The sequence below is a fragment of the Anomalospiza imberbis genome, chromosome 17 (genome assembly GCF_031753505.1).
Source record: "Anomalospiza imberbis isolate Cuckoo-Finch-1a 21T00152 chromosome 17, ASM3175350v1, whole genome shotgun sequence".
Taxonomy (NCBI): Eukaryota; Metazoa; Chordata; class Aves; order Passeriformes; family Viduidae; genus Anomalospiza; species Anomalospiza imberbis.
In genome coordinates this window covers 12,870,839-12,898,570 of record NC_089697.1, presented here as the reverse complement: position 1 = coordinate 12,898,570, position 27,732 = coordinate 12,870,839, and the positions used below count along the sequence as shown (strand labels likewise).

Genomic DNA, 27,732 nt, shown 5'->3' with positions numbered 1-27,732 from the left:
TTTTGCAAAACACCAAGTCTATATTTACATCCACATGTAATAATATACTCAACTAAAGTGAAATACATCATAAATTAAATGAGTAATGTGTGCCTGCTGCTTGCCGACTTCCGGTTCCAACAATTAAAATAGAACAAAATGGAATGAAATAAATACATTTAAAAAAGAAAAAAGGAAAAAAAAATCAACAATTTGTACCTCTACATATGCACTGTTATTTCCAAAGGAACATACAAAACCAGTAGTATCCCAATAGTTAATACTGATGGGCAAAGTGTGGGGATGCTGCCATGGAATGGAGTCTTCAGGTCCATTTTTCCATTCCAACCCTAAAAAAAGCTTTGAGGGAAACTGTACCAGCATGAAGGGAGATAAAAAACAAACAAGCAAACAAAGGTCTGTTTGCTGCAACACGTTTAAAAGCAGCCCTGCCCCGTGTGGCACAGGCAGAGCAGCTCCAGCCCTGCACCTCCGGGACAGGGAGAGATCACACACAAAAATAGATTAACCCTTTTCCAAGTGAATTCATCTTCAAAAAATAGGCTATAAAAGTGCAAAACTAGGAAAACAAAAATCTAGATTATGTACATATGGCTCAGCTTATGAACAGGAAAACAGGTCAATAGTGTACAATTTCCTGATACACAGCACTTCATTCCATTGCCAGTTTACAGAGACATTAAAAACCAGTCCCATTTACAGGAACTAAGACAACTGGAACATCTCAAGTTGCATATTGAAAAAACAAAGAGTTTCTAGTTTTTTTGCTATTTTACATTTGCTGTAAGAGGAAAGAGAGAAAAACAAACAGTGCAAAATATTTAATTGTTTTGTTTTACTAAAATATATGGAAGTCAAAGCCAGGTACAGAAGGAATTAACTCTTAACTACAACTTCATGAGAAGAAACGAGGAAGGCAAGTTAAAATATGCAACAGTTCTGCTTTACTGGCTGGTAACTGGCCATCTTCCCTTTACAAAAATTAAACTGCATGTGCATTAGAAAAAAATCTTGTTGTCTTCACAAAAAAATAAAAGGAGATATTCTCCCATTTACAGGTTATTTCTCACTCATTTTAAACACCCAGTAGATGCTAAAACCTGACATCAAGAAGCTTCCAAGCACAGTCAAGTAGGCTCCATCACAGCCACATCCCTTTTGAAGTCTGCAGAACCCAAATTCATATTTCAAGGCTCTTGTTTGAGACTTTACAGCTTTGGACAAAGGTGCAAAGGAGTTTTTTCTGTTGAAATGTGACTGCGTGGAGTTTAGTACAGAACCAAACATTTGAAACATGGAGATTATTATTGTTTCTCAAGCAAGTCCCAGGGATTTTCTGTTTGGATGGTGGCAGAGGGATTTTTAAGAGGCTTCTCTGAAGAAGAGCAACCAAGGCCAAGAGAAGAATCCAGCCACATTTCAGGAAATCCAAAATGTCAAGTATTGCCTCATGCTTGCATTTAAAACCATGCTGGAAAGAACCCCCGAGCAGCAGAGCCCTCCAGCACGTCCTGGTCCTCACCCAGCCAAGGCAGATCAATGTCAGCACCGTTGCTTTAATGTTCACAACATTTATAAACCGGACAGTTTCAGACAGTTTATTTGGAACTTTTAAAAAACTAACATAGTTCAACAGGAAAAAAACCAACAGATGAGAAACTTTCACTTTTATGAAAAAGGAGCATTACGCCAACAGGATTTTCAACTTCAGTATTTACAGTTTACCTGAGGTGCAACGATATATATTCTTTCCAAGAGAAACTCTTCAGCAGCGCTCAAGTATGTAAAAATAGAACTCCTACCTAATATTTGGTCAATTAATTCTAATGAAAAATACTCAAAAGTCAAGGTCAAGATATACATTCTCCACACACCTTCATAACCCAACTGTTTAGACTACTTTTGTATGGCTATTTGGTACAAAATGTTAAAAGAACCAATATTATAAAACTGTAGTGTTTCTATATACAGTACAATCACAGCTTAGTTCAGTAGCTTTCACCATTTTCTCTTCCTCAGGGGATGAACTGCAGGTATAACTCCATGGAATATGCACTTGTGTCCTTAGACCTGGAGGGGAAAAAAAGAGGAGTAAGTATTAAGTTTGTGGTATACAGCTCCAAAACAGTACAGCACAGTTCTTGTTGTAAGGAGTGTCTTTATAACGAAGGGAATTCCTTCCACATCCTTGCTAAAGAATTGATACCGCCATGGAAGTTGGGATTGCCAGCTTTTATCTGGCAAATGAAGTCTACTTTGGAAGATGCTCTGCCCCAAGAAGGATCTCAGGCATGAAATCAAGTTAATAACACAACCAGACACATCTGTGCTTAGTAGGGGGACAATACGAGCACTAAGATTAGAAGAATACCAAGAAATAAAGTCTTTTAAAAGCTGTCAACTCAATGTCAGACAGCTCTGCTCCCAACACCTTTCCATAAAATCATGTGTGCTGGCCCAGGTGCTACAGCATTCCAGAAATATTCCTTAAGGATTCCCCTTAAGAGGGAAATCATCTGTAGCTCTGGGTTAGAAAATGGCAAACAGATCTATTTATTTCTAGTCCTGCAGAGCACTTCTGTCCTGAGCAGTGAAGGGTGTTGCAAGGCCAAGGGTGTTGAGGTCTCAGATCCAGCTGCAGCACTGAGGAGATGAACTCACAGCACCAAGGGCACAGCTTTCACCCGACCTCCTTCCCCAGGAGGGCACGCCCTCCCCTCGGCTGAACAGGGAAACCCATCTGGGATAACCTCTGGATGACAGAGAGAAGCTGCCCAGGAGCTGTCAGGAAGGCTTCTCCTTCCCTCTGGACTCAGCCACCCTGGAGCTGTGGTCTGAGGAGCCCTGGGTGCTCTGCAGGGGCAGGATGAGCAGGGTCTGCACCTTCAGGAGGGCCCAACCAACAAAGCCCCAGCACCCACAACTGTGTCACAGGCACTGCCTCTCACTTCTGCTCCTCCACCCTCAAGGACTGACTGAACTTCGACTTCCTGACTTTCACAGAGAACACTTCCCACTGGAACTGTAACTAATCAATGTATTTATCTAGTGTTACCCTGCAAATTCTCTTCAAAAAGGAGCATCCTGTACCTATCAAAGCAGCCATTACCACTACTCCAGCCATCAGTGCTGCCACCCCAGCAGCTGGTGATTTTATAAGGAGGAAATTTTTATCTTTTCAGGCTCAGACTTTCACGAGTTCTCCTCATGCTGTGCAGGAACCTTTGATGCCACCAGCACCCCATGCAACGTTTAAGCAACAATTAGTTCAGAAGGTTTGTGTACCATTCTTGAGTGATTCAGTTCTTCTTGTCACTGGGTCTGAAGGGTGTGCTCCCCACAAAGGGCTCGTAACTTCTCTTCTGCAGCAGGTTACTGGGTAAGTGTTGGTATGACACTGATCTCTTCCCTGGAAAAAAAAGTCATTTAAGGGAGTTAGCATTATTTCCTGCTCCTCTCAGGTCCACCTCAGCATCCAGAATCCAAAATACCTTGACAAATCATCTCACAATCAGGCCTCAAAAATCTAGATATTCCTATTATAGCAAATTCAGGATCCAGAATAAATACAAGGGGAATGAAAAGATAATTTAACAACTTTGTGTTAAGTTTTATCCAAGTGATGTCTTTGCTTAACTCATCCCACAGCAGATGCCCCACCTAAGGAGGTCTAAGTGCTGCATCCTTAATGCCTAATTCAGTTCCTGTATTTGTCTGAAAACTGCATTTTTCAATGAGTATTTGAGAGAGAAACTGGGGATACTTCATTGCTGCCATCAAGGATTACATGGAACTCGTGCCACTTAAAAGTGTGTTAATACACATTTACTTGCAGACCTTTGTTAAGCAATTTTCAGTCTAGTATACAGGTAGTTTTGTGTTTATCTGAGACCATTAATTCACATTTATAGATGTGAAATCAATGCCTGTTCCATATTAAGTCTTACTAGCTTAGGCAAGCAGTCAAAAACACTTCATAAAATTAAGGCAAGAAGTCCAGAATCATTACTCCCACAGGATCCAAAAAGCCCAACTGCCATCCATATTCCATGACCGCTTCCAGTGGAGCACTGAAAAAACCTTCCCGATCTTTAATTAAATTAAAATGGCACAGCCAAATTAATATTTCAACAGAATCCACGGAGCCATTGGAGTGTGTCACGAGCAATTGTCTTTAATTTGCAGCCTCTGCCAAATCAATCAGCCAACAGGTTATCCCTGATAACATGTTGCCATTGCAAAGGCAACTAATTTGAGAATAACACAAACTGAGTGGTTTCAGAATGTTTCTGTCTCTTCAGGGCAACACGGGATGGCAAAGCTTACAAGCAATAAGGGAAGGCATCATGCTTTAATCAAGTTTGCCAAGTGGAACATATTCTCCTGACAACTTGATCCAGCATTTAACATGCGACAGAACACGTTCGGGGCACCACGAGGATGCTGCCACAAGGCACACGGGCCCTTCGAAAAAGGTTTTGGCATTGTGGTTTATAAAATCAGCAGGGCTCAAGAGGAAGAGAGGTCAGAAAGCTGCAGGTCTGCACCTGCACAGCACTGCAGATGGCATCACACAGCTGAAGTCTAGAGAAATCGTTGTGTTTCAGATTTTAACAAAAAATGACAAGAATTTAAAGGAACTTTTATCTCTGCTCTCCACCCACAATAAAATTCTGACTCTGAGAGGTTGCTTGGCTGTTACCCTTCACCCTTCTCAATAAATATCAAGGTTTGGGTTGGGTACTTCTAAGCAAATTGGTTGAAAAACCAAGAAATTATCCTTCCAAAGCTACATCTTCCAGCCCAGGGCTTTTATGGACGTTGCTACAAACACCCAGTAGAGGGGGGCTTGTTTCAGAGTCTTTCCAACTGAGGTAACAGCCATAAAAAGTTGCTTTTCTTGCCCTGAGCCAGCACCGGGTAATGAACAATGAAATCCTCATTTCCATGACAACAATGCTGTCAAATTAGCTGCAGCCAGAGTTCTGAGCTCTAAATAACAGAACCGGTGCAAAGTTCTTGACTGCAGGGCAGTGTCTCCAGGCTGCCACCAGGGCAGAGGAAGCAAAGCCCAGCCTGGACACTTCCCTGGCACAGGTGGAGCTTCCAAAGAAGAACCAGGTGGATCCCAGTGAAGTCACTGTTTAACAATAGAGCTGCTCCTGCAGCAGGCTGCCCTGGCTCACACTGCTCACACCTCCCCATCCCTGCACACACTGTGATCCCCCTGTGCAGCTCATCCTCCCACAACCCCAGGACAGCAGCTTCTGTGCTCCTGGCCACCCCTGTGCAGAAGCCAGTGCCCACTGTGCATTTCTCACAGCAGTTCAGGGTACACACAAAAGCAGGAATTAACCCCATCTCCTCACCCCTCCAGTGACCCAGCCGTGGTGCTTTTCCTGCTCCACTCCCTGCCCAGCCTGGGCACACAACGGTGACACCTTCTCTCACCTTTCCCTATAACCTACTAGGAAAGCCTGCATATTTATATATAAATACAAATTTACATGTGATATATTTTTGAAGCCCACAACCTTAAAACAAACAAACAAAAACCAGAACAGAGTGAGCAAATACTTTTTTTTTTTGCCTCATAACTAAATGTGGATTCGGTATTTGCAGTTTGCTCTGACCTGAGGGAACACACCCCTGCTTGTTACCATCCCAGACTACTTCAGAGGAGCAACTTTACTGCTGGCAGAGAATGGGAGCATTCAGAGTTCAGCAACTTCACAGACTTTCAGACTACACAGCCCACACAGGCTATTCATTTTTATAATGGGATCTTCGTCTCAAAATTCAAAGTCCTGTATTTGTAGCTAAGTCCATGCTGAGCTCAGCTTCAAGTCATAAATACCACCTTCTACAAATAGTCAGACAACTGCTTAAATGTCACCCAGCACCTTTTAATCTTGGCCTCCTGCTGACTTTTTGAAAATGTTGACCAAGGACAAAAACACAAAAAGCACAGTATGTATTTTGTACAAGTACCAGAGTTCTCCCAATACATCACAAATCATCTATCTCTGCTAGGCCCAGAAGTTTCCACAGAGCATTGCTACACCATAATTAGAATAGCAGAAATCTGTTGTCTTGATTTAACAAAGTATTCTGTTCCTACCAGAAGTTAAACATTTAAAAAAAACCCACTGAAGAGCAGAAGCCTAAAATTTACATCAGTTTTATGATCTGCAATACATCCTTTTCTGCTCTTGAAGGGAACAATTGTCCATGGCAGCTTTTTTTTTTCTTTTTGGTAAAAGGTTTTATTAATATTCCAGATGGTCCAAAACTTCTGGCACATCAAGCACAAAGTCTCATTCCATATCCTGGATTAGTCAACATGTCTGGAGTGGTCTGATGAGTAAACAATACATGTTTGCCATCAGAAACCCATGGCAGGGGAAGGGGGAACTTGAGAGACTCCTCTTGAAAATTCTGCCCTTCCACACCTAATTCCCCAAGCCAGGAATTTGCTGAACCTGAATTTTAAGTTTGACATCAAAGCACTGAGTGAACTTGGTGAAATGCTAAGTACAGGCGTATTTTCAATGTTTCAAGGCGGGCACACACTCATTTATATCTCATTCCCTCCCTGTTGTGTAAGAGGGGGAAGGAGGGACTGTACCTTCTCCTGTCGAGCTGGTGACTTGGCCGTTGCTAGATCCACAAGAACCATAAAGTGATCCAGAGCTGTATGGCTCGTAAGGTTTGAGAGCAGTCAATCCATTGGGAGGATCAGCATCATCTGCACTGAGGAGCCCTTGTTTGGCTGGCAGAACAGAGGGCGTGGGTTTGGTGCGAGGGTATTCCTGAGGTAGCAGATTTGCATATCTGTTTCCAACACGAAATCTGCTCATTTCGTATCTCCTGTAATTAGCCAGTGGAGAGTCCAGGTGCTCCACAGCTACCACAGAGGGTTTCATCCGTTTGGAAGAGGTTTCTCCATAGTCCAGAGTTGCATTGCTCCCAGATTTACTACAGAGATAGTCTCTCCCTCGCTGGCAAGCCCAGCCAGGTTCACTGAGGTGAGACTCGAGAACCCCATTCATGCTGCTGCTGACCAGACCAGACTGAGTCACTGGGGCACCCAGAACTTTGATTTTATATTCAGATTTTTTTACTCTGTCCAGTACTGGAGAGATCCTGAAACTGGAGTGCACTTCTTCTTGCTGAGGTTGTCTGTAGTTGTTTGCCTGAGCTCCAATGTTACTTTGCTGTTTATGAAACTTGAGGTTACTGGGGGCTGTACTGCTCGACTCGCTCACAGAGAAGAGAGGGGCTTTGTTCTGAGGAGGGGCACACTGCTTGGCTTTCCCTGTCTGCAGTGGTTTTTGCTGTGGATTTGTGGAAGCCTTGTTTTTATTGGGATGGAGAGGCAGAGGAGGCACATCCTTGCCCAGCAGGGCCGGGGGGCAGCCTGTGCGCCGGGCCTTGGCCAGCGCCTTGCTCCTGTAGCCGTTCTTGTTCACGGTGTCAGGGTTGTACTTGTGCATCAGCCTCTGGTGCATCATGAGGACCTCGGGGTAAAATGTCCTGTAGGTACAGAAGGGGCAGGTGCTGGGGGCCAGCAGGCCTCTGCTTGCAATCACTGAACACTCCTGGGAAGTCTTACTGGACAAGTCCAAGGGCTGCTCGTGACAGTCCACGACAGGTCTGCGTTTGTAGTTCTCAGTGCATTCTTGCATATTGTTCACATTTTTCCCACCAATAAAAGCACAGATATACTGCACATCATCTTCTTCTGATGCCACAGAAGCCTTTCTCTCTCTTTTGTGCTGAGCCTCCTTGGTTTCCTTCTCAGCCTTTAGCTTCTCCGGGTAAGGAGCGGGCACGTTCTCAGGTACTTGATTCAAACTGCTACAAACAGAACCTTTGTTCGATTCCCTGGAATTGTTCTTTACTTTTAAAAAGACTGTGCTGCCTATTGCATTGCTCAAGGACAGAACTTCCTTTTGCTGCTTGGCAGGTGGGCAGCTCTCAGCATCTTTGGCACCATCAAAAAGCCTCTTTAGATTTTTGGTTTCTGGAGCAGCATCAGCAGCCAGTGACAGCGCTGTCTCCTGACCCCGCAGGGAACCTTTGCTGTCACCCTTCCCATCAGCTGCACTGTCACCGTGCCTGTCCTTGTGGTGTCTCTCTAAATGATACCTCAGGGAAGTTTTCTGTGCTGCTGCATACTCACAGAATTCACATTTGTACGGCTTTTCACCTGCAACACAGATTTATCAGTAAATCAGTCTGAGATTTGAAGCCATGATCACAAACGCAAGGGAACACTGTGGACTCCAACACTGAAACTGATTTCCTCTCCCACACACTCCCAAGTCCCAGACTCATGTAAAACATTTAAACAACTGTATCTTAATGCTTTTACTAACTACAGTGACATCTTCTGGCTGCGCTGGGATGTTTCCACACGCTGGCTATGGATGGAGATGGGAGCTGACAACATGTTTGGCAGAGATAAGCAAGCAGTGGAACTCTGGGTCAACCCCAGCAAGCTGCAGCCCTTGATCATCCCACAAGTGTCCTGTTCCCAACAGAAACGAGACAGCTCAGCTGCAAACAGAGCTGCCTCCCAAGAACACACAGGCAGCAGTAGGAAGGGCTTCTCTGGCTATGCAAAACAAGGAGCTGAGTTGAAAAAGAGACTCAGCTTTTCCCCAGGTAGCAGCAGCTGGCAGACAACCAACTTCACACTTGAGATATTGGTTGGTTTTTAAATTAAAACCAAACCCCAAACTTTTGCTACACCTCTAAACATAGAAGAAATTAAAACTTTAAAATATATGGTTTTAACAATACTTAATGCATTTAGCATTATTCAAAACCATTTATACTTATGTAAATAATTCAAATAAATTTTAATGGTCATTATTATTTAGTTTTGTTTAGAATTAGAGAAAACTGTTCTTAACATCAGCAATTTTGAAGGCAGTTTCTGTTTTTCATAAGCAAAATCAAACATTCTATCCAAGTGGATTCAGCAGATTTCCCTCCCCTCCCCAAAATGTGTAGCCCCCATTTACCTGTATGAGTTCTGAGATGAATATTGAGGTAATAATTGGACCGAAAATACTTTCCACAGTAGCTGCATTCTCTGGAGGTTCCAAGGGTTTTAACTTTTGTTCTTTCCAAACTGTCTTCATTTTTATCTTTGGGAGAAAATACAGGCATATTATGAAGAGCAAATGCAAGTTTGCAGTCTTGTTAAAAACAGTAACTTTTTAAATTATAAACATAAAATTCTGAACTGCAGTCAAATCTTACACTCTGCAAGTAACTTTTGCTGTGTTTTGCTGCACTCTTGAGTAACAAGAGCACAAGACATTAAAGAGATTTCTGTCCACAACACTGTGGTTGGGGACAGTGACCAAGGAGCCCAGAAAACAAACAAGATTTCAAACAAGATTCAAAGAAGAAAAAACTTCTCTTTATTGACCTACAGAACCTTGACAGAGAACGGCCCATCTCAAATACTCACACAGGTTATAAACTGTATGATTTTATTAAAGGGGATGCTTGAGTTAGTCTGAGTGGGATGATTCAGACTAAAAATGTGCTCTGTACCCAACAGCCAAACACAGAGAGGTGGGGAAGGAAGGCAAATATGCTTTTTCTTTTAAATTAATTCTAACAACGGTATTATTATTTATGTGCTAATCAATGGAATGTCTGTAGAGACACTCCTAGGATTCGATGAGGAGTATTTCACTGTATTAATAAGGATGTATTGTGCCAGGGTGTCCCAGTGGGTGCCCCAGGTATTCCAGGAACAAATCCAGGGATGAGCAAGCAGTTGCACTCCAGTGCAGAGGCAGGAGGTGCCACAGGAGGGCGGCAGGGACAGCGGGATGGCAGAGAATTCACCCGAACCCCACCAGCAGCCACAGCGACTGCAGCTCCCATTGAAAATCCACACCACTCCACTCAACCCCCAAGGCAAGGCTGACTGGAAACCTTGGGAGGAAGGAGACCTTCGGCGTGACTAAGTCGGATATATAATAGACTTGAAAGAGTTCTCTGAGGTTCCTGCCTGCTGGAAAGTTTCTCTCCTGGAAATGCTGCGCATGGCTCAGCGCTGGCGAGTTAAACAAACAGCTCGTGTCTCCAGAGGTGTGACTCAGCAGCTCACACCGAAATCTGCTCTGCTTTAGGATAAAGCGCTGAGAAACAAAATAAGCAACTTCACATTAGGTAATCATTTCATTCCTTTGTTCCCGCAGGCAAAATAAAGGGCTGCACATTACCAGAAATGGCAAAGTCAGGCCTGTGTGGGTGCCAGGACATTCTGTACGCCGTGTCTTGCCCTGAGATTATGCAAGTGTCTGTTCTTTAAAGCCGGCTGGGAGCATGTCACACACAGAACCACAGATTAGCTGGAGACTTTCTGCCAGGCCTTTTGTCCCCTGACATGCAATCTTTTTCAATTAAGGAATCATTCAGTATCACTTGCTTTTCTAAGACACCGTGACATGCAGAATTAATCCTGGGTAATGTACAGATGGAGTCCATCCACGCTGTCAGCAATCCTTCCAGGCACAGGAGTTAAATATACACCTCTCTTACATACAGGTCCTCATAGTAACAGCCTGTGTCCTTACACAAAATTATTCAAACATGCTGGTTCTGACATTTGGGCTTTCAAATTACTGTTCAAAACAAACAGTGAACTTGCAGGTAGACAGAAAAAAAAATTTAAATTATTCTTTACTTCTCAGAGTCTCAAAAACTGCTGGTGCTGAGCACTGAACATTTTTTGCCCTTACAAGATAAAAGGGGAAGAAAGTGAAACTGCAATTATTTCTCATAAAATACTTTTTGTAGAAAACACATGCTGGATGAGAAGGGTTATGGAACACTCCAAAGCATCCAGTAAAGTTGGAGATAAGGGATGATTAAACAGAGACTTTTTCCACTTGTTAAACTCATTGCTATGAAATCTACTTCAATGACTGCAGGAACTGCAAGAAGCCCCAACACAACTTCAAAGACATCAAAATGGCAGCATCCAAACCTTCCTTACCTTATTTTTCTCTGCTCCCTTTCCCCCACCATAACATTCCCTATCTAGTTTTCTAACATTTCCTATCACGTCCTGCAAAGATAACGGAAAAGCACGACACATTCTTTGGCTCTAAGGAATTCCTAAACAACTCTCAGTAACAGCCACTTCAAACTGAAGTGCTCCCAGTGCTACTCACCTAAATTAATTGTTTCTGGAAGCCCATCCTCAGAGCCATCCTCAGAGCCTCCCTCCATCCTCTCTGCTGCCCCGTTCTCCTCCAGGTTCCCAATGATGTCGGCACAGTAGGTCCTGGCAGCAGTGGAAGTCTCTCCATCACCCCGCCGGTCCCTCTTGTGCACTCTGGAGTGAAGGACCAGCTGGTGGTATGTCCTGAAGGCTTTCCCACACTCAGAGCAGTGGGTTGGCTTCTCTTTGTTCTGGGATGATTTAGAATCCATCTCCATAGAAGGCACTTCACCAGCGGGATGTTTCAGTTTGTCCTGGGTTAAGTTACCATTCCCTGTGAAACTGCTGTTTTTATTTACCTTTGACTTCCCTGTAGTTTCAGCCTGGCTACCTTTATTTGCATTCCAAATTTCACAGAGTTCTTCTTTATCTGAAGATGACTCATCGTTGTCTGTACTTCCTTCTTGCCCTGGCTCTTTAATCTGCCCGTGGCCAACTGCAATTTTACCTTTGGTAGCCAGCTGCCATGCTTGGTACGTGGTGAAAGGATCCAGCTCAGCGATCCACTTCGCAAGCTTCTGCAGTTTGTCCTTTTCTGGAACTGAATTTGGTCTTAAGTTCAAGAATTGGAAAAATTCCTGGTTTTGAGATGTTTCTTCTGCATTGACTTCAGCAGTCACTTGGGGGCTTTCACCATTGGGAACTGATTCTTTGGTATGCACTTTACTGTGCTCAATTAGAGTCTCTTTATTGTGAAATAAGAAACCACAAACCATACAGATTTTGTAAGGTGACGTGACATTTTCAGTTACGTGCTCCTGCACCACCTCATTTATTGTTATAGGGCCTTCGGAACCCTGCTGATGCTTGTTTCTAGAACCCGGTTTTCCAGTGTGTGTTCTCATATGATTTTTGAGGAACCAAGGCTCTTTAAATCTTCGCCCACAAACATTACACCAATATGTGAAAGAATCTTTGTGCTTTTTCATGTGCGCCTCAATGTCAAAAGCTTTATCAAACGTTTGCCCACAAACTTTGCAGCTCAGTTCCTCGCTGTCCTGCTCGTTGCTCGGTGAAGGTGAGCTGGTTCTTACCTGACACTTATCCAGAGGGCTGAGATACTCTGCCTCCACCCTGAGCACAGCCGGTTCGCACAGCGTGGGCCTGTGCTGCGTTAACACGTGCTTCCCCAACTCCTCTGGGTGCTTGAAAGTCTCGTCACAGAACATGCAGTCCAGGGGCATGCAGCCCTCGGCCTGCAGCAGGAACTTCTCCTGCAGGCTTTTGTAGGAGATGGTGTTTGTTCCTTTGATGGTCATGGAGGCATCGCTGGTCTCCATCTGGGCTCCCACGGCGCTGGCTATTCCCTCGGGTCCGTCCATGTATGCCAGGAGGGGCTGCGTGGGCATCTTTCCTCCCTTCTGCTCCCTTTTACATCTCTTAGTGGCAGCCTGCACTTCTCCGGGGGTGCTCCCTGATCACAGTAAGGACACTTGTAGAGTTCTCCAACATGTGCTCAAAACTCTGCTCAGATGGAAAACCTCTGCCAGGAAAATTATTTTTTTTTTCCCCCACCAGCAGAAAATTGTTTCTTCTTCAGCTTTATGTGCTTTCACACATCCCAGCAAAAGTATCCAAAGATTCGCTCAGTGACGGGATGAGGTGTTTTTCGGATTGCTTCTTCAGATTTTTCAAGTCTACAGATACAGTCAGTTGCACTTAGGTTTGTTGCACAAACTTTTCAAATAGTTGCATTGGGTAAAATACACTCAAGGCCAAGTTCAGTGCCACAACAAAACTCCAGCACCTGGGAAAGAGAGAAAAGAGTGAGTCAGAACTCTCAAAAGAGAAGTATTGTCTCCCAGATAATGAAAACATTAGGGCTGAGAACCACAAAGCATATTTCTAAGAGCCAACAAGGGATAGGCAGAAGGCACCTGGGTCACTTTTCTACCTGCCACAGCTGAAATAGTTGGAACATCCCTCTGTTTACAAGTGTTATTTCTCTGCAAGACTTTGTCTGTCCTTTCTAAACCTGCACTTACCCAGTTATATAAAGCTGCTGAAACCGTATTTCAGGGCACTCCTGAACTCCTAGCAATGCAGTAGCCCAAGTAACCTTTCCTTGAACCTGTAAAACCACAGCAGAACTTCACTTGTTTGTCCTCTAAAGGCTGTTAAGCAAAAAGCTTTTTTTTTTTTTTATTTTTTTTTAAGACTAGATAGCTTGGCATCAGCTTTTATAGTTCTGGTACACAGGGAGTGTCAGCATAAATCTGTGTATTAAGAAACATTCACCAGTCCCACTACTCAAAGCTTTCCCTATCACCCACAAATTTACAGTATCTGTGACAATTTTAGGTTGGTACAGTAAGAACATCTCAACATTTTGTATGAACTAATGATACTGTTTCTTGAATAGTATTTAAATCATCCAAGAGGCCAACTATTACATTATAAAACCAAAGTTCTTCTACTTTCAAAGTGGCACAAAACAAAAAATTATTTATTGATTATACTCACAAAGGAAGGTTTAAGATTCCACAAGATTAAAAAGGGTTATAATATAATTAATCACAACTCCAATTTAAATCTCTAGGTCTACTGAGTTATAATGCCTCCTAGCAGCAACTCATGGGCCACAGCTTTGGGCTGACAAATTATAGTTTTGTGGAGTTCAGGACTCCAGCTGATGAAATTTCTGGGTAAAGGAAAAGTCTAGCAAACTAATACAAGACTAATATAAACTGCAGAAGAATCATTCAGAGACATTTCCAAATAAAGTAATAACTAATGAAAAGAATTCATACAAAATCTGACTCAAACTTTGGCAAATTATTTCCTAAGAGCCAGCTGGCCAGTGACCACATGACTTGAATTAATATGGCCAAAAACATATTATGCTCTATAACTCTTAGAGCAGAAAACAGCATGGACACAGTTGGGGTTTAAAATTCACCTCAATTTCCACCTCTGCCTTGCTTTTACTTGGAAAAAAATGAAGCATTTTGTTTTATTTGACCCAAAGAAAGGACAATAATTCAACCACAGCCCTGCAATAATAGTTCAGGCTGTCAGCTTTCCACGATAAAGATGATTATCATTTGACTCTCAGCTATTTCTGATCAGAGCTGGTTGGACAGAAAAAGTGGTCTTGAGCCATTAAATGTTAAACTATTTCAGCAGGAATCAGCCCAGGCAAGAGAAGCAGCTGGGGAAGGAAGCCTCAGCACACACTGGCAGGAGTCATAGATCCAGCATCTCCAACACTTCATCCACTTCCTGCAGCCTTGCCCTGAGAACACTCCTTGCTTTTAATTTGAAAACTCAGCACCTCCTTTCCCATCATGCAGACCACAAGATCCTGGGGCCTAATGAACATGGGTAAAAATAGAAAATAAAATAGAAAATAAAACACCACCACACCAGAATGCCAGTAACAGGAGAAAATTATTGTTGCCAGCTACTTGTTTTTTATTTTTTTCTGTTTCTCCAAAGCTTAAACTCTCTTCACTGCCCAGTCCTCTAACCCAGGTTTACACAATCAACACAATATCAAGAATTTTCTAGAGGTTTTTTTATCCCAAGTTTTTTCAGGCCTGGGCCAAAGACTTATCCCAAGTTAAACACAAGTGCAGGATCTTGCAGAGTAAGGTGGAGTGTAAGAGGGAACAGATCACTGCTGATGGCGACAGAACCTGCATTTTCTGCAGCCAAAGTCTCTTTTCTAACTACGCCCTTTATCCCCATTTTCAGTTTCATCACTGCCATGATTAACACTTCCTCTCTGCAGAATGAATCAAAAATCTCCTGAAACAGGCAGGTTCACTTCAGTGTGGGGTGACACTTCTGCTTTGCCTTTCTCCCTTCCCCACTCAGCTCAGACCTTCCCTCACTCCCTACAGGCAGGTGAAGGAGCCAGAACCAAAGTTTGAAGTTCAATTATTCAAAAAAACGTTTTTCCTTTTGTAAAACATCAGGAGAAAACATATCAAAGGCTGCTGGTTAGCATGTTTTATGCTTCGTGTTTCAACTTGCCTTTTTGTTCTATTTCTACTGGAGTTTTAAAAGGTATTTTTTACCCAACATGCTACAGCAAAGCTCAGTGAGTATCTGCCTGAAAATAAGTTTCAGATTTCAAAAAAAATATCCAGTCAAGATTAAAAAAGTGGAACAAACTTAAGAGTTGAGTGCATTTGCTTTCAGAGCCATAGAGAAGTGCTCTGCAGGAAGAAGTGTGAAAATCCTGCTCCAGAGAGGCCAGAGGCATTTCTGGGGCATGAAGGCAGATCCAAAGGGCAGTGCCTGCAGTCCCACAAAGTGAACTGCTGGGATTCAGCAGCCACTACTTCCTCGCTCATGTCTACAAACAGAAAAAGCCAATTAAGGCTCCTTACACTCCCACTTTGTGCCACTACAACAAATACACGACAGAGCAACAAGAATTAAGTCACTGGAGAAAGGAAACAGATGAGAAGCAGCAAAATCCACCCTCAGTGCCCTGTGCTTCATGGCATTCTGGGTGAGGTGAGGGAGAAGAGAGCGCCTTCTAACATGGGCCACCACACATAGCCCTACCCAAACCCAGCCTAGGACAAAGCCAACACTGTGACAGCCACAGCTCCAGGAAGTTTTAGAATTTAAGCGACAGGCAAAGATCACACCTAAGGAATGCCCCGGGCTGGTCAGTGATGGGTGAAAAATCCACCTGAATCAATCAATAACATTGGAAACAGGGCTGCTTCAATCCCATCTCAGCTGTCTGGCAAACAAAACCTGTCCTCACAACCACACAGTGTACAACCAACACCGGAGTCACGAGAGGAGCTCAACAGGAGCTTGGGGCCAATTGTGGTGGCTATCAATAGGTTTGAAGCTCTTTGGAGACTTCATCAGAGCACTCTGCACCCTCCACCAAGCTGTGCTGGCTGCTCAGTGCTCTCACTGCTTTTCATGGAGGTTCTGAACAGTCCTAAGAAGCAGCCACAGCTCATCCTCTAGGCAGCCATGCAAACAGAGCAAGATATTCCTGTTTCAGGAATCTGAAATGCCTCTTTGCAGCTCTTGCTCTTGGATACACAGGAGAGAGCAGCTACAGACTGGGAAAAAAACTGCAGGTAGCATTTCAGAAGGAAGTGTAGATACAACTAGACAAGAATGTATTTAAAGTGAGAAGAAGAAAGAATACAAGTACTAGAGTCAGAAGGTGAGATAGAAAGCTCTAGTCTTACTCCGTATCTGGTGATTACACACTTCACTCTGATTAGATCCATGCCTTTTACAAGTAGGCAGGATTTTTATGCTGTCCCTGTTCAGACAAGCCAACACATGCCAGAACTACAACCCAAATATCCCCACCAGGATTTTATCCATTAGTAACAAACCTTTCTTCCTACTGAAGATAATATGCCTTGGATTTGAGGACCAAAAACGCTGATTAAATTACATTCCTGTCATTCAAAACCCTGTAGGCAGCAGGAAAACTGTCCAGAGCTGCCTCAATTCTGCTGCTTCCTTGGAAAATTGGACAACCTGCAACACTGTGACTACGGCCGAAGGTCTGTGCAGGAGCTCAACAAATAAAGTACAGTACCTGCATTTCTTGTACCTTCTTTCACTTTCAGAAGACAAAAGGACACACCAGTATCAGAGATACTGAGTAGAGGAACAGAACAAAACAGGAAATCCTTCCTTCCAACAGCTGAAAAACGATAAACTCGCTACAGATGAACTCAAGGTTGAAAATAAAAAATTACTTATCCCCCTCACAAAGCAAGTCAAGAATTGCCACTTGTGACTTCCCTGCCCACCTGCAAACGCCCCCCTGTCCCTCCTGCCCTGCCCAGGGCCCACAGCTTCCAGGGGCTGCTCCGAGGGGAATGAGCAGGGCAGGAGGAACCTGCACAGCTCCCCTGGACTCTTCCAGGAGTCACCAATTATCTCAGTTCCAGGGTGCCACCTACTGCACTTGCTGCAACTAGAAATATATTTCAGCTGAGAAGACAGAATAAAACTACTGGAAAAGTTTTAGCCTGAGCATTTAGCACACTTCAGCTCACAAGTGAGTCATCCCTGGCTGAGTATTTCAGCAGGTTCCCAGCGATACCCATTATATTTATAAACACCACAAAACACCCATAAAGATTCCACTGGACAGATGAGAACATTCTGTTTTCATTGCACTTGCCACACAACCTAAGAACCACACCAAAACCCTGCTGCATATAAATGGATTATTAAAACAGAGAAAAGTTTAATTAAGTGCCTGTAGAGAAATTTAATTTATTTTTATTAAATTACACAACCCAAGACAACATATTACATAGTCTTGAAGATTTCTTTGGGAAATGACCTATCAGGAGTAATTTTATTGCATTTCTACTTCCTGCATTTCAAAATTTCCATAAATATGTAACAAAAACTCTAGACACACCTTTCAGAGACTAGCACAGCCTAACCATTGAATTTCCCATTTTAAATGCATTACAGAGGCACTGGAAATAAAAGTTGCATGGCAAGTCTCAGGATAAACAACTATTCTTTGCTAATTCTGAGCTGCAAAACTATTGTTAAACTGTTAAAAGCAACCTGGAACAATTACAGAAGTTAAAGTAGTTGCTGCAACACTTTCTGAAAAAGAGAAGTGAGAAAACTTGAAGAGTTACAGACAAATCCAGGACACTGAAGTTACTTTTCTTCTCTGGCAGATAAAAACTCAGACACAACTACGTCAACAAATCCAGATTCTTAAATTCAAGGCCAGCAGCAAAATTATCACTGCTTAGCTGACCAGCTTCTCCCAGCTGCTGCAAATCAACCACTTTAATTTTTACTGGGTCTATTGGACTTGAGAAACTTCCATGCAACTCTCATTTCCACTTTAAAAAAACCTAAAAAAAAAGTTTTCCTCGTGCTTCAAGAAGTTTCAGGATATTAAGAGTCATTTTACATGAACTGTTCTTTCCTCTTGGTGTGTTTATGTCCCAGAACAGATTACTGATAAATAGATTTTACACTGCTGGTTGCATATTGGAAATTACAAGTTTAACACCTTTTTTTATTTCCAATTTCAAAGATTTACACTAGTTGTTCCAGTCCTACCTAAGGACCACAGATAAAACAGACCAGTTAACATCACTTTTAACAACACCTCACTGGGACCACAAATAAAAACTACCTTATGTATGTTATCTATTTTATCTGGGCACAGCTGTGTTCAGGTGCAACACTGATCACAGGCAGAGCAGCTCTTGCATAAATAAATACACCTTCAAATCCTCCAATAAAACCTGCGCTGAGGCTGAACTTAAACTTATTTAGGACGTTTTTTATTATACATATACATCATTGCATAAAGCTGAGGCAGCTGCACTACACCTACAAAGTGAAGCACAAATAGCACCCCCTAAAACAGTTCCTAACAATATTTAGGAGCTCCAGATTTTGGAGTGTCCCGGCTGAGTGTGGTGTCTGCACAAGCCACCAGCGACCGCAGCTCCGTGCTGGCAGCAGTTCTGGTGTACCCTGGCATCCCTAAGCTCCCACACTTAGAAAATGAAGCCAAGTGTCATCGTGAGGTTCTCACTCACCAACTGTCCCAAAAGGTGAGTCAGATTTCCAAAGTCCACGGCGTGAAACTTGGGGTTTGTCTCTGCAGGTAGCAGGGGTTTATGGCAACCGCGGGACTTCCTCTGTGCGCTTCAGCAGAAACCTGTCACACTTGGGGCAGGAGGGGCTTTCCTCCCTGAGGCACAAATGCCCCTGCTACCCCAATCTGACACAGGCATAGTCCCCAATTCTAGGGAAGATGCTGCAGTATCTGCTCCACAGACCATGACCTTATCTCTCAAAGAATACAAGTGCCCATTGCCCACGACTCCAGTGACAACACCAGAAAGTTATTTAAGTCAGCCCAGATAAAACCTGACTTTGCAGAGCAGCACAGAAGCCAAGAATTATTCCTCATTACTGGCCATTCTGCTGCTTTCTAGGGAGGGAAAGAGCTACTCCCGTTTAACAGTAGATCATTTCACACAGCTTCCCAGAGTATTCTGTGTTAGTGGAGGAGCACGTGAGTGATCCCAGTGCTGCTTCTCATCCACACCGAGCCTTTTATACTGACTGTGCAAGCACAAAACTGTTTTTTATACTTTGTTAACAGCTCAGCCTGATAAAGAACTAACACGAGCACTTGTAAAGGAAATGGAGATTCAGGGGGAGGAAGGGGAGGAAGAGAGTTGTTTGTTTCAGTTGCAGGAAAGATCAAAACGAAGATGTTCAGGTTGAAAAGAGAACATAAAAGATGACCCTAAACTGGAATTTCCACTCCCTCCATCTGCAAATTTAAGTCCCCCTTGTTAGTCTTCATCCTTCAGGCTTGAAGATTTCAAAGTTATCCTAAACTTAAACTCTTTCATGGCTTATCCTTTTTATCCCCTCTAAGAGAGACGCTCAGTTATAGTTCCTTCTAACACCACCACAGGGATTTCCAACACAATGATCCTAAAACAATTCACAAAAACACAACCAGAACATACACAGAATCCATACAGCCAGACATACACAGAATTCAAGACTTATTATCCAAGCCTTTCTGCGCACACTTCAGAAAGATTTTGTGTTGAAAGCCCTTTTGCAGTCAGATAAAACAGACACACATGCGAGTCATTTTCTCCCTGAAAGCCTCGCAAACAGGATTTCAATCACCAGTGGAAAATAACTCATAGTTAATAATGAACAATATTAGGAAAACTCCCTGCCCCCATCTCAGACATCTATACTAATAAAAACAAAGGATATCCTCTTTCTCTAAAAAACCTTTTCCTGCGGAGTCCCTTTTTCTTGAAGGCTAGATGTCTACCAGGGGTTTGGCAGAGGATGGATGAGCTGAGTGTGTCTCCTCAGAGAACTGAATGCCTCTTCTATCAAAAGATGTAATTAGGCCTTTTAACGTATAAGCTTGCAGCATTCTGCACATGTTTTTCCTCCACTGAGCAAGAGCAAATATAAAAGAGACTAATTCTTGGCATTAAAGGAGGAAGCACTACAAGTAAGTATTGACTTTTAAAGTTCAGAAGGACTGCTCAAACTGCCAGATTTTTTTCCTTTTTCCCTCTGATTAGGAGAGAATTTCTCAGGAGCCACAAAATCAAAGTGTACTTTAGACAACAGAAGTGGCCAATACCTGTTGTAGAAGAGCAGAAAGATACAAGAATAATCCTATTTTAAATAAGTCTGGGACACATTTCACCACTGCTGCAGGATGATGCAACTTCATTAAATCAAGAAGTTACATGCACTTAAACTGGCAATGACCCCTTACCTTACAAAACAGTTTATTGTTCTCTCCACAGCAGGTAAAGGCTCTCGGTGGAATGACTGATACATTTTTATTGTTGAGTCAGTCTCACCTTACACAGACTGCCTTGTATGTTTAGTCTTGGTTTTCATTTAAAAGAAGGTATTTTCAGAGACCTTAAAAGCAAATTTGACTTTTTTACTTCTTGGCAGAGGGATGTAAGGTCTCTCCAACAGCCGCAACTACAAAGAAGTGGCAAATTCAGTTTACCAAATTAGACTTAATTCCTTATTACTCAAGAGCCAGGAGTTCCTCTGTAGCAATTACAGGCAAGTTGCATCCCTTTGGGCAGCATAGGTGAAATAACAGGAAGAGAGATGATTTTACTACTCCTGAATTTGAGAGAAGTGGTCACTTCCAAGGAGTTCCCTTTGTTAAGGCCATTAATGTGCCCTAGTGCTCTCAGCTGGCTTCCAGTTTGAACCCAACTCTCACCCAGCACAGCTCAAACTGCTGCCCCTTGGAAGGAACAGAGCAGTATCTAATCCCTGTCCTCTGCACTTGGAAGCTGTCACTCTCAAACACAACCACAATTTGGTGCTTGCAAAAGGTAGTCTTGAAAGATGGAAGAAGGTACAGAGTCCAGGGAAAAGACATTTCCTTGGAGTTCAGTCATCCCCTGGAGTAGCATCTGAAGGTACTAAAATAGGAAAGTGATAGAGACAGACACTTCCAAAAGCTGCCACCTTTCTCCCATGCAGGTGGGAGATCTCCCAGAGACTGATGGAGACTTTTTACCTCCCCTGCCTTACATTACCCCTCACCAGTGGGCTGCAGGGATGTGTGTGTGACGTACCCAACAGCCTGGGCTGCACAGGGCCAAGCTGGCCTGTAAAGCAGAGACCACAACTGCAAGAAACTGAGCTAACAGGCAATTTCAGACCCCAATTTTACCAGCATAAGAACAAAAAAAAAAAAAATGTTAGAAACAAACAGGAGAAGTGAACAGAAATTGAGGCTTCTCTGGGCCACGTCTACATCCATTTTCCCTACACTGTACCAAACATCAGTCCTTGGTGTAAATCTAAGCAAATCTAATTTGCTTCTTCCTGAGTACCAAAGGAGAGAGGCTGAGAGAAGCCCCAGGGTTTCACCCATCCAGTTCTCTGCTATCACAATAAAGTGTAGGCACAACACAAAGGCCTCAGTTTCCCTGATGCAGCTCAGTCAGAGCAAACTGCACTCCCTTTATTACAGTGAGAAATGCAAGTGTACCTATTGCGCATAAACAAACTCAGACTTTGATACTTTTAGTTACATAAAATCTGCAGCACATAGAAAAGCACCCTCCAGTCAATTATTCACTTCTGCTTGGATGGTTTTCTGCTCCAGTCTTGAAGTCTCCCTGATCTACATAGATTTCCCCACATTTCCCCTTGTACTTTCTTTTGAAATCCTCAAGGCCGCCTGATAAGCAATTCCATCTCATTGTCTTTCCAAACATTTATGTCACCTGTATTTTTAATTTCAAACTCATTTTTCCCAGCATGTACACTGCTCTACTTTGAAACTGCAAAGTCTGCTCTTATCACACTGCTTAAAAAAAAAAATGAGGAAGAATCAAGAGTGCTAGATTTATGATAAGCTATAAACTATGCTCTGACCAAAGTCATATGATTGTAACAGTAGAAGTTTTTATATATTTTTCCCATTGACATACACCCACGTTTGGCATAAACAAGCTTCATCAGCAACAAAAGGAGATTATTTGGCAATTCCACTGAAGAAAAAAAAAAAGTTAATTTCTAACAGCAAATTATTTCGAGAAAGCAACTTTCTGTTTGGAAGCACACAAAAACCTAGGTAAGTTTAGGCTGAAAAAAGGCTTTTTTAATCCTAAAATACAACATGTGATGAGAATCTTACATAGCTTGGTCATATCCTTTTCCTTACTTTTGTATTCAGTTGCAAATCTCTTGTGGAATGAGTCACATCTCTCTCAAAGCACGCATACAGTAGTCAGCAGAATCCCCTCAGCGCATTCATGCACCAGGAAGAAAAACTTTTTTTTTCCCTAAAGTCACCTTAGAAAGGCACGGAGGGGGGGTGCGCTGATCAGAAATGCTTAAAGTCGGTTAAAAGTTAAAAGCAATTTGCAAATAATGCCGATATGAGATGTGGGAAGGCTCTGAGGGGGGTTGGAAATGCAGAGTGTCCCCAGTGAGAGCTGAGCTGGCACATGGCAGCCCTGCTGCAACCCAAAGGCTCCGTCCTGCTATATTTAAAGACAATACCTCAACAGTGAAGTATTACAACATTTAAAGTGAGATAAATAAGCATAAGACACAGGCAAATATCCTTGGTTATTTAATCATCCTGAAAGCAGCGTGGAAGTGTGAGGCTGAGTTCAAAGGTCAAACTCTTCTTTCAGCTTCTTGCAAAGAAAAGAAAGCTCAGCCCATTTTACCTTGGGGAAAGGGGGGCTGCTCTTTCCATATGCCAGCATTTCATAACACAGGAAAGAGGGAGTGTATTTACATATACACTGGATGGAATCTTTTCCTAGGACGATGCATTCCAAATCAAGATTCAGGTTAGAAAGAGCTGGGACAACAAAAGTCCCAAAGAACAAAGGGAAGTTAAAATTTACTTAACGTTTCCCCAGAGCTTCTTAATTGCAAACTCTCAGATTTTCTTGTAACTAAAAGTTTACTGTAATCACTGCTTTGAAAGTCTAAGTGAAAGCCACAGTTCCCTTTTGAAATCATTTCCCTCTGATTACAGTAATAACTTAGCACTTTGTATAAAATATGGTATTAATCTATCAGCATAGCTCTAAATGAAAATACAGTGGCAAGAAGAGATATTTCTGAAGGTTAAAATAAGTGCTCAAAAAGGAATTTCTGGAGTGTGATCTAATGAAAGGGGAAACCAGAATCAACTAGCCTTTTGTGTAAGACAGTCTGATAAATAGGTGCTAAAGTTTATTATCTTCCTCTCTTTTCTAGCCCCTACCCTAAATCTTGCTCTCCCCACCCCTTCACCAAAACAAAGCAAAAGCAAAAAAACATTATTCACTTAAAGAGGAAAAGAAAGAAATCCTCTAATGTAAAGCCTGGAAGCCATTCTCTAAAGACTACTTAATATGAAACTTTGTTTACAAGACACCAATATAGCCTCCTTACCACACTCAAAACCAGAAAACATCCACTTATTTAAAGAAATGCTTTTTCTATTTTGATCAACAAGGACGTCGGTATTCATTTTAATTTTAAATTCGGCCCCAACAGTGCCATATGAATGTTTTAAACTCATCTATGATATGCACTGTTTGAGAATGTTTAAACAAAGGAAGTAGGAAAAGCCTTAAAATACACAGCAAAACTTAATGGCTTCAATTTTTAAATATAGCCTGATTGCAGCATGGCAAAATTATTCTCTTATGCTCACAGTCAGCCTTCAGAAAGAATAAGTGCAGTCAGTGGAGTAATTTGTCCCACTGGAAATTCTGTATAAAACATCTACCGAAAATAAACAAGGCTTCGCAGCAAGAATCGTCAGTTGCCATTAAGGACACACCTTAAAGTTCTTACCACACAGTAACTAAACAAGTACAAACTAGTGGGGACTGTTTGCTACTTTTGTCTTAAAAGTTAATGAGATCAATTCACTGCTCAGTATCAGATCCTCAGATCATTTTCTGCAAAATGCAGCAGACAAACAACCCCCAAAACACCAACATCCAGGCTTTGAGTGGCTGATGTGTTATCAGCAAGCCTGAGCTGCTCGCAAAGGCGAATAGAAATATTCACATTTAAACCTGACACCACGTAACAGAAAAAGGTAAAACGCTGAACTGCTCAGAATCTGGAGCTCTGGTACTGGAAGGCAGCTGTTGTTCCCCTGCCTTTTCTTTTGTTGTGCTTAATCTCATGTCAAGTCATTCAACCAACTCCAAAGCGATGAAGACATAATTGAACAACCTTAACTAAAAACTGATCTACAGTTCCTCAACTGCCATATATGCTGTTTAAAGATTAAAAAAGGCTAACTTATGAAAAAGAATCCACAGAATTTAAATCAGCAACTCTGGTGCATGCAGAAGAGTTGCTTGGCTGAAGGCCAAGCCAATCAATAATCACTGTAAAAACCGTGGTTCTAAAGTTATTTGTTTTTCATATTCACCACCCTGAAAAACTTAAAAGGCAAAACTTGAAAACTCAGATGTTGATTTCAGGAAAGAGCCTAGAGATCGAAAATCCAAGTATTTTGCTCAGCATGACGAGATTGCTCATGAAAGAAAAAAAAAAAAAAACACGTTGCAGAACGATCAGTGATCACAAAGCCACATTCCTGCTACAGATCTTAAAATATTGACTCAGTTACAGAACTAGTAAAGGGGAAGAAAAAAAAACCCTCCTCCACCCTCGCCCTCTTCCCTCCCCCTCTGCCAAAGAATGCAGTTTATCCTACTTATTTGCAACTGTCCTTTTCTATTATCCAAGGAACGGCTGAAACCTCAGTGTGGACATCCCAAATTAAAGTCTTAGTCGTATTCCCAAACCTCCAGTTAATAAGAGCTCCTAAGAGCAATAAAACATGGCGTTAAAGCATTTGCAAGCCATTGTCATAGCCCTGTGCTCTGCTACCTTTGCAGCCCCAGAACCAGCCCCCAGCAAGCATGGAAGCGCTGGTCAGCAAGTCAATGCCTGCTATTCAACTTGTAGTTAGGCGTTTTATTTCTGTGTCTTCCAGATCATATCACTCCTGCATTTCACGGCCTAATAAAATGTGAAGAATGATATGCTCCCTTCTCTCCCCCCCTCCCTGCATCTGAAACTGCGTTATTTCCCTCTCTTCTTTTTCACACATTCTTACAAAAACTTCCCTTTTCACATACTTCTATAAGAAAATATTTCACTGCAGCTATACTTCAGTTCCTATTTCTATTTTCGATTTTCACTAGATTCTTCTGCTCCTGCCTCCCCCTCAAACCCACTGGTAAGAAACTGATGTAGTTTTAAAGCTCTCAAGGTCATTTCAAAAATGAAAAAAAAAATTGTTGCCTTAAAAAAAAACCTTTAAACACGCAACCCCCACCTAAACTAAACCCTTTTCACATTCAAACGCCTTTCATCAGCAGATCAATAACCCAACAGAAAGATTTTTGTTCCCCACCACTTCAAAACTATTACACTTCAATTCAAATACTTACTGGGAGTCACACAGCACATTTTATGGGATGGCTCATTACAGAACACACAGACCTTACTTTGGGTGCAGGTTTTCTGTGTGGGAGACAAACAAACAAACAAAAAAAGCCTCACACTCCAAAACAGAAAGTCCAGGGGGCATCACGGAACAGGAATGAAATCCTATCTCTGGATATTCTAGAATTTTATTGTCCTCGCCTGGCAACCTCTTTTGTTGCTCAAGAAGTCAGTTGAGGTTTATTTATTTATTTTCTAAACTTCCTATTCTCCTTAAAAAAAAAAAAAAGAAAGAAAGAAACACGATGCTAAAGAAATGATCGGGAAGGCTTTGGTCTTTGAAAGACAAAGGTAAATGAAACAAAAACTGGCAAAACGGATCAATAAACTTTTCATTAACAACCCCCCCCCCCTCCGCCCCATGAGCCACTTACTACAAATCCTTCTTCCAGGAACATCTTTGACTCACAAAGAAATAGTCTCTTGTCGCTGCACACCCCCACCCCGGCCGAGAACGGCCCCCGGGCCCGGCCCGGCGCCTCGGGGGGGCCCAGCGACCCCCCAGGTGTCGGGCGGCAGCGCGGCCCCGCGCGGGGGCGGCAGGGGAGGGGGCGGCGGCGGCGGCGGCAGCGCGGGGCCAGCGCCAACTTTGGGGTGGGAGGGAGCTGGGGAAGGGCTCCGGCCGCCGCCGCCGCTCCGCCCGCCCCGCGCTGGGGAGGGGGCGGCGGGAGGGGCCGCTACCTGCGGCCGCGGGCGGGGCCGGCGCGGCCGCACACACCTGGACCTTCCTCCGCCCCCCCGGCCCCGCGCTGCCCTTCCTCCTCCTCCTCCTCCTGTCCCCCGCGGCCGCCGGGACAGCGCGGGGACAGGGGGGCTCCGAGCCCCGCTGCAAACCGGGGGCGGGGGGGGGGGGCTGCGCCCCAAACCCTTCAGACATCCCGGCGGCAGCGGCCCCCCCCGCGCTCACTCGCACAACCGGCCCCTCACGGCAGAGGCCGCCCGAGGGACGGGGCTGCGCCGGCCGCCGCAGGTGCCCCCGGGGGGGCGGGGAGGGTGAGGAGGAGGAGGAGGAAGGGGCCCGGAGCCCCCGGCAGGTGCCCCCCAGCCCTGCCTCACCTGAGCCGAGGCGCCGCGGGGCAGCGGCCGCGCCGCGCTCGGGGCACTGTTTGTAAACGGCTCCGCGGCAGCTGTTGCTCGGGCAGCCCCGGGCCACGCCCCTCCCGCGGGACACGCCCACGCCGGGGCGGGGCCTCCGCTGGCCACGCGCCCGGCGCGTTTCAATCAACGCTGGCCACGCCCCCCCCCGGGGCCACGCCCGGCGGTGGCCACGCCCCGTCCCCTCAGACAGGACGAGGCGTGATGGACGCGAGCCACCCGAACACGGGCCACGGAGCCGCTGTCACCCGGACACAAACGTCATTATAGCCCATACACCTCATCAGCATCGATCTTCGGCATCCTTGCGTGGGTCACTGCCGACATGATGACCACAAGCCTTTTTTGTCGTGTGGCTGGAGCCCCGATGGGCCCGAGTGCTCAGCGATGGGCCTGGCACACATCAGGGCTGCCCAAGGAGGACGGGGACAGAATCCACAGATTGACTGTGGAAACTGCCCCAAAAGAGCCGAGGGTTCATCTACTTTTCATTTTTTTCGAACACCCACCTGCTCTGTCTGCTCCAGAGGGATGGACGCTACAGAGGAATTCAGTTGAAGACTTAAAGTACATTTCCGAGTGTTCCACTTGGCACTGAGGAGGTTTTTAGGAGTTAAATGCAATCTGTAATGCTGTTAGCAAAGTGCTTAATCTCCTCTAGACTCTGAGGTTAGCACCTCCCTCAAGTAAATGGGATAAGAAGGAGGTGAGTTTCCATGTGGTCTCTGCTTTTTCCCCCAAAGAGACACCGAGACCTGCTAAAGTCAGTTCAGTTCACATCACCACATTTACATCGCACCCAGGGGCTTGTTTCCTTCAATATAAAAATCACCCGGCCTGAATGGGGGACATTTCTAAAATAATTGCAGCTA

General features: G+C 43.8%; 1 protein-coding gene across 4 annotated transcripts; it reads right to left on the bottom strand.

The window, feature by feature from the left end:
• ZNF217 (zinc finger protein 217) lies at positions 1-26,927 on the bottom strand. 4 transcript variants are annotated; one of them, XM_068208054.1, is made up of 7 exons: positions 26,822-26,882; positions 13,243-13,328; positions 11,208-13,004; positions 9,033-9,158; positions 6,629-8,212; positions 3,286-3,409; positions 1-2,070 (listed from the first exon to the last, which is right to left on the bottom strand). In XM_068208054.1, the coding sequence occupies exons 3-6, from the start codon at positions 12,604-12,606 to the stop codon at positions 3,300-3,302; spliced, it is 3,219 nt and encodes a 1,072-aa protein (XP_068064155.1). In that variant the 5' UTR covers positions 12,607-13,004; positions 13,243-13,328; positions 26,822-26,882; the 3' UTR covers positions 1-2,070; positions 3,286-3,299. The 4 variants fall into 4 exon arrangements, with proteins under 4 accessions (XP_068064155.1, XP_068064154.1, XP_068064156.1 ...); XM_068208053.1 differs by lacking the exon at positions 13,243-13,328 and having other exon boundaries at positions 26,822-26,927; XM_068208055.1 differs by lacking the exons at positions 13,243-13,328; positions 26,822-26,882 and adding an exon at positions 26,140-26,278.
• Positions 26,928-27,732: the final 805 nt, after the last annotated feature.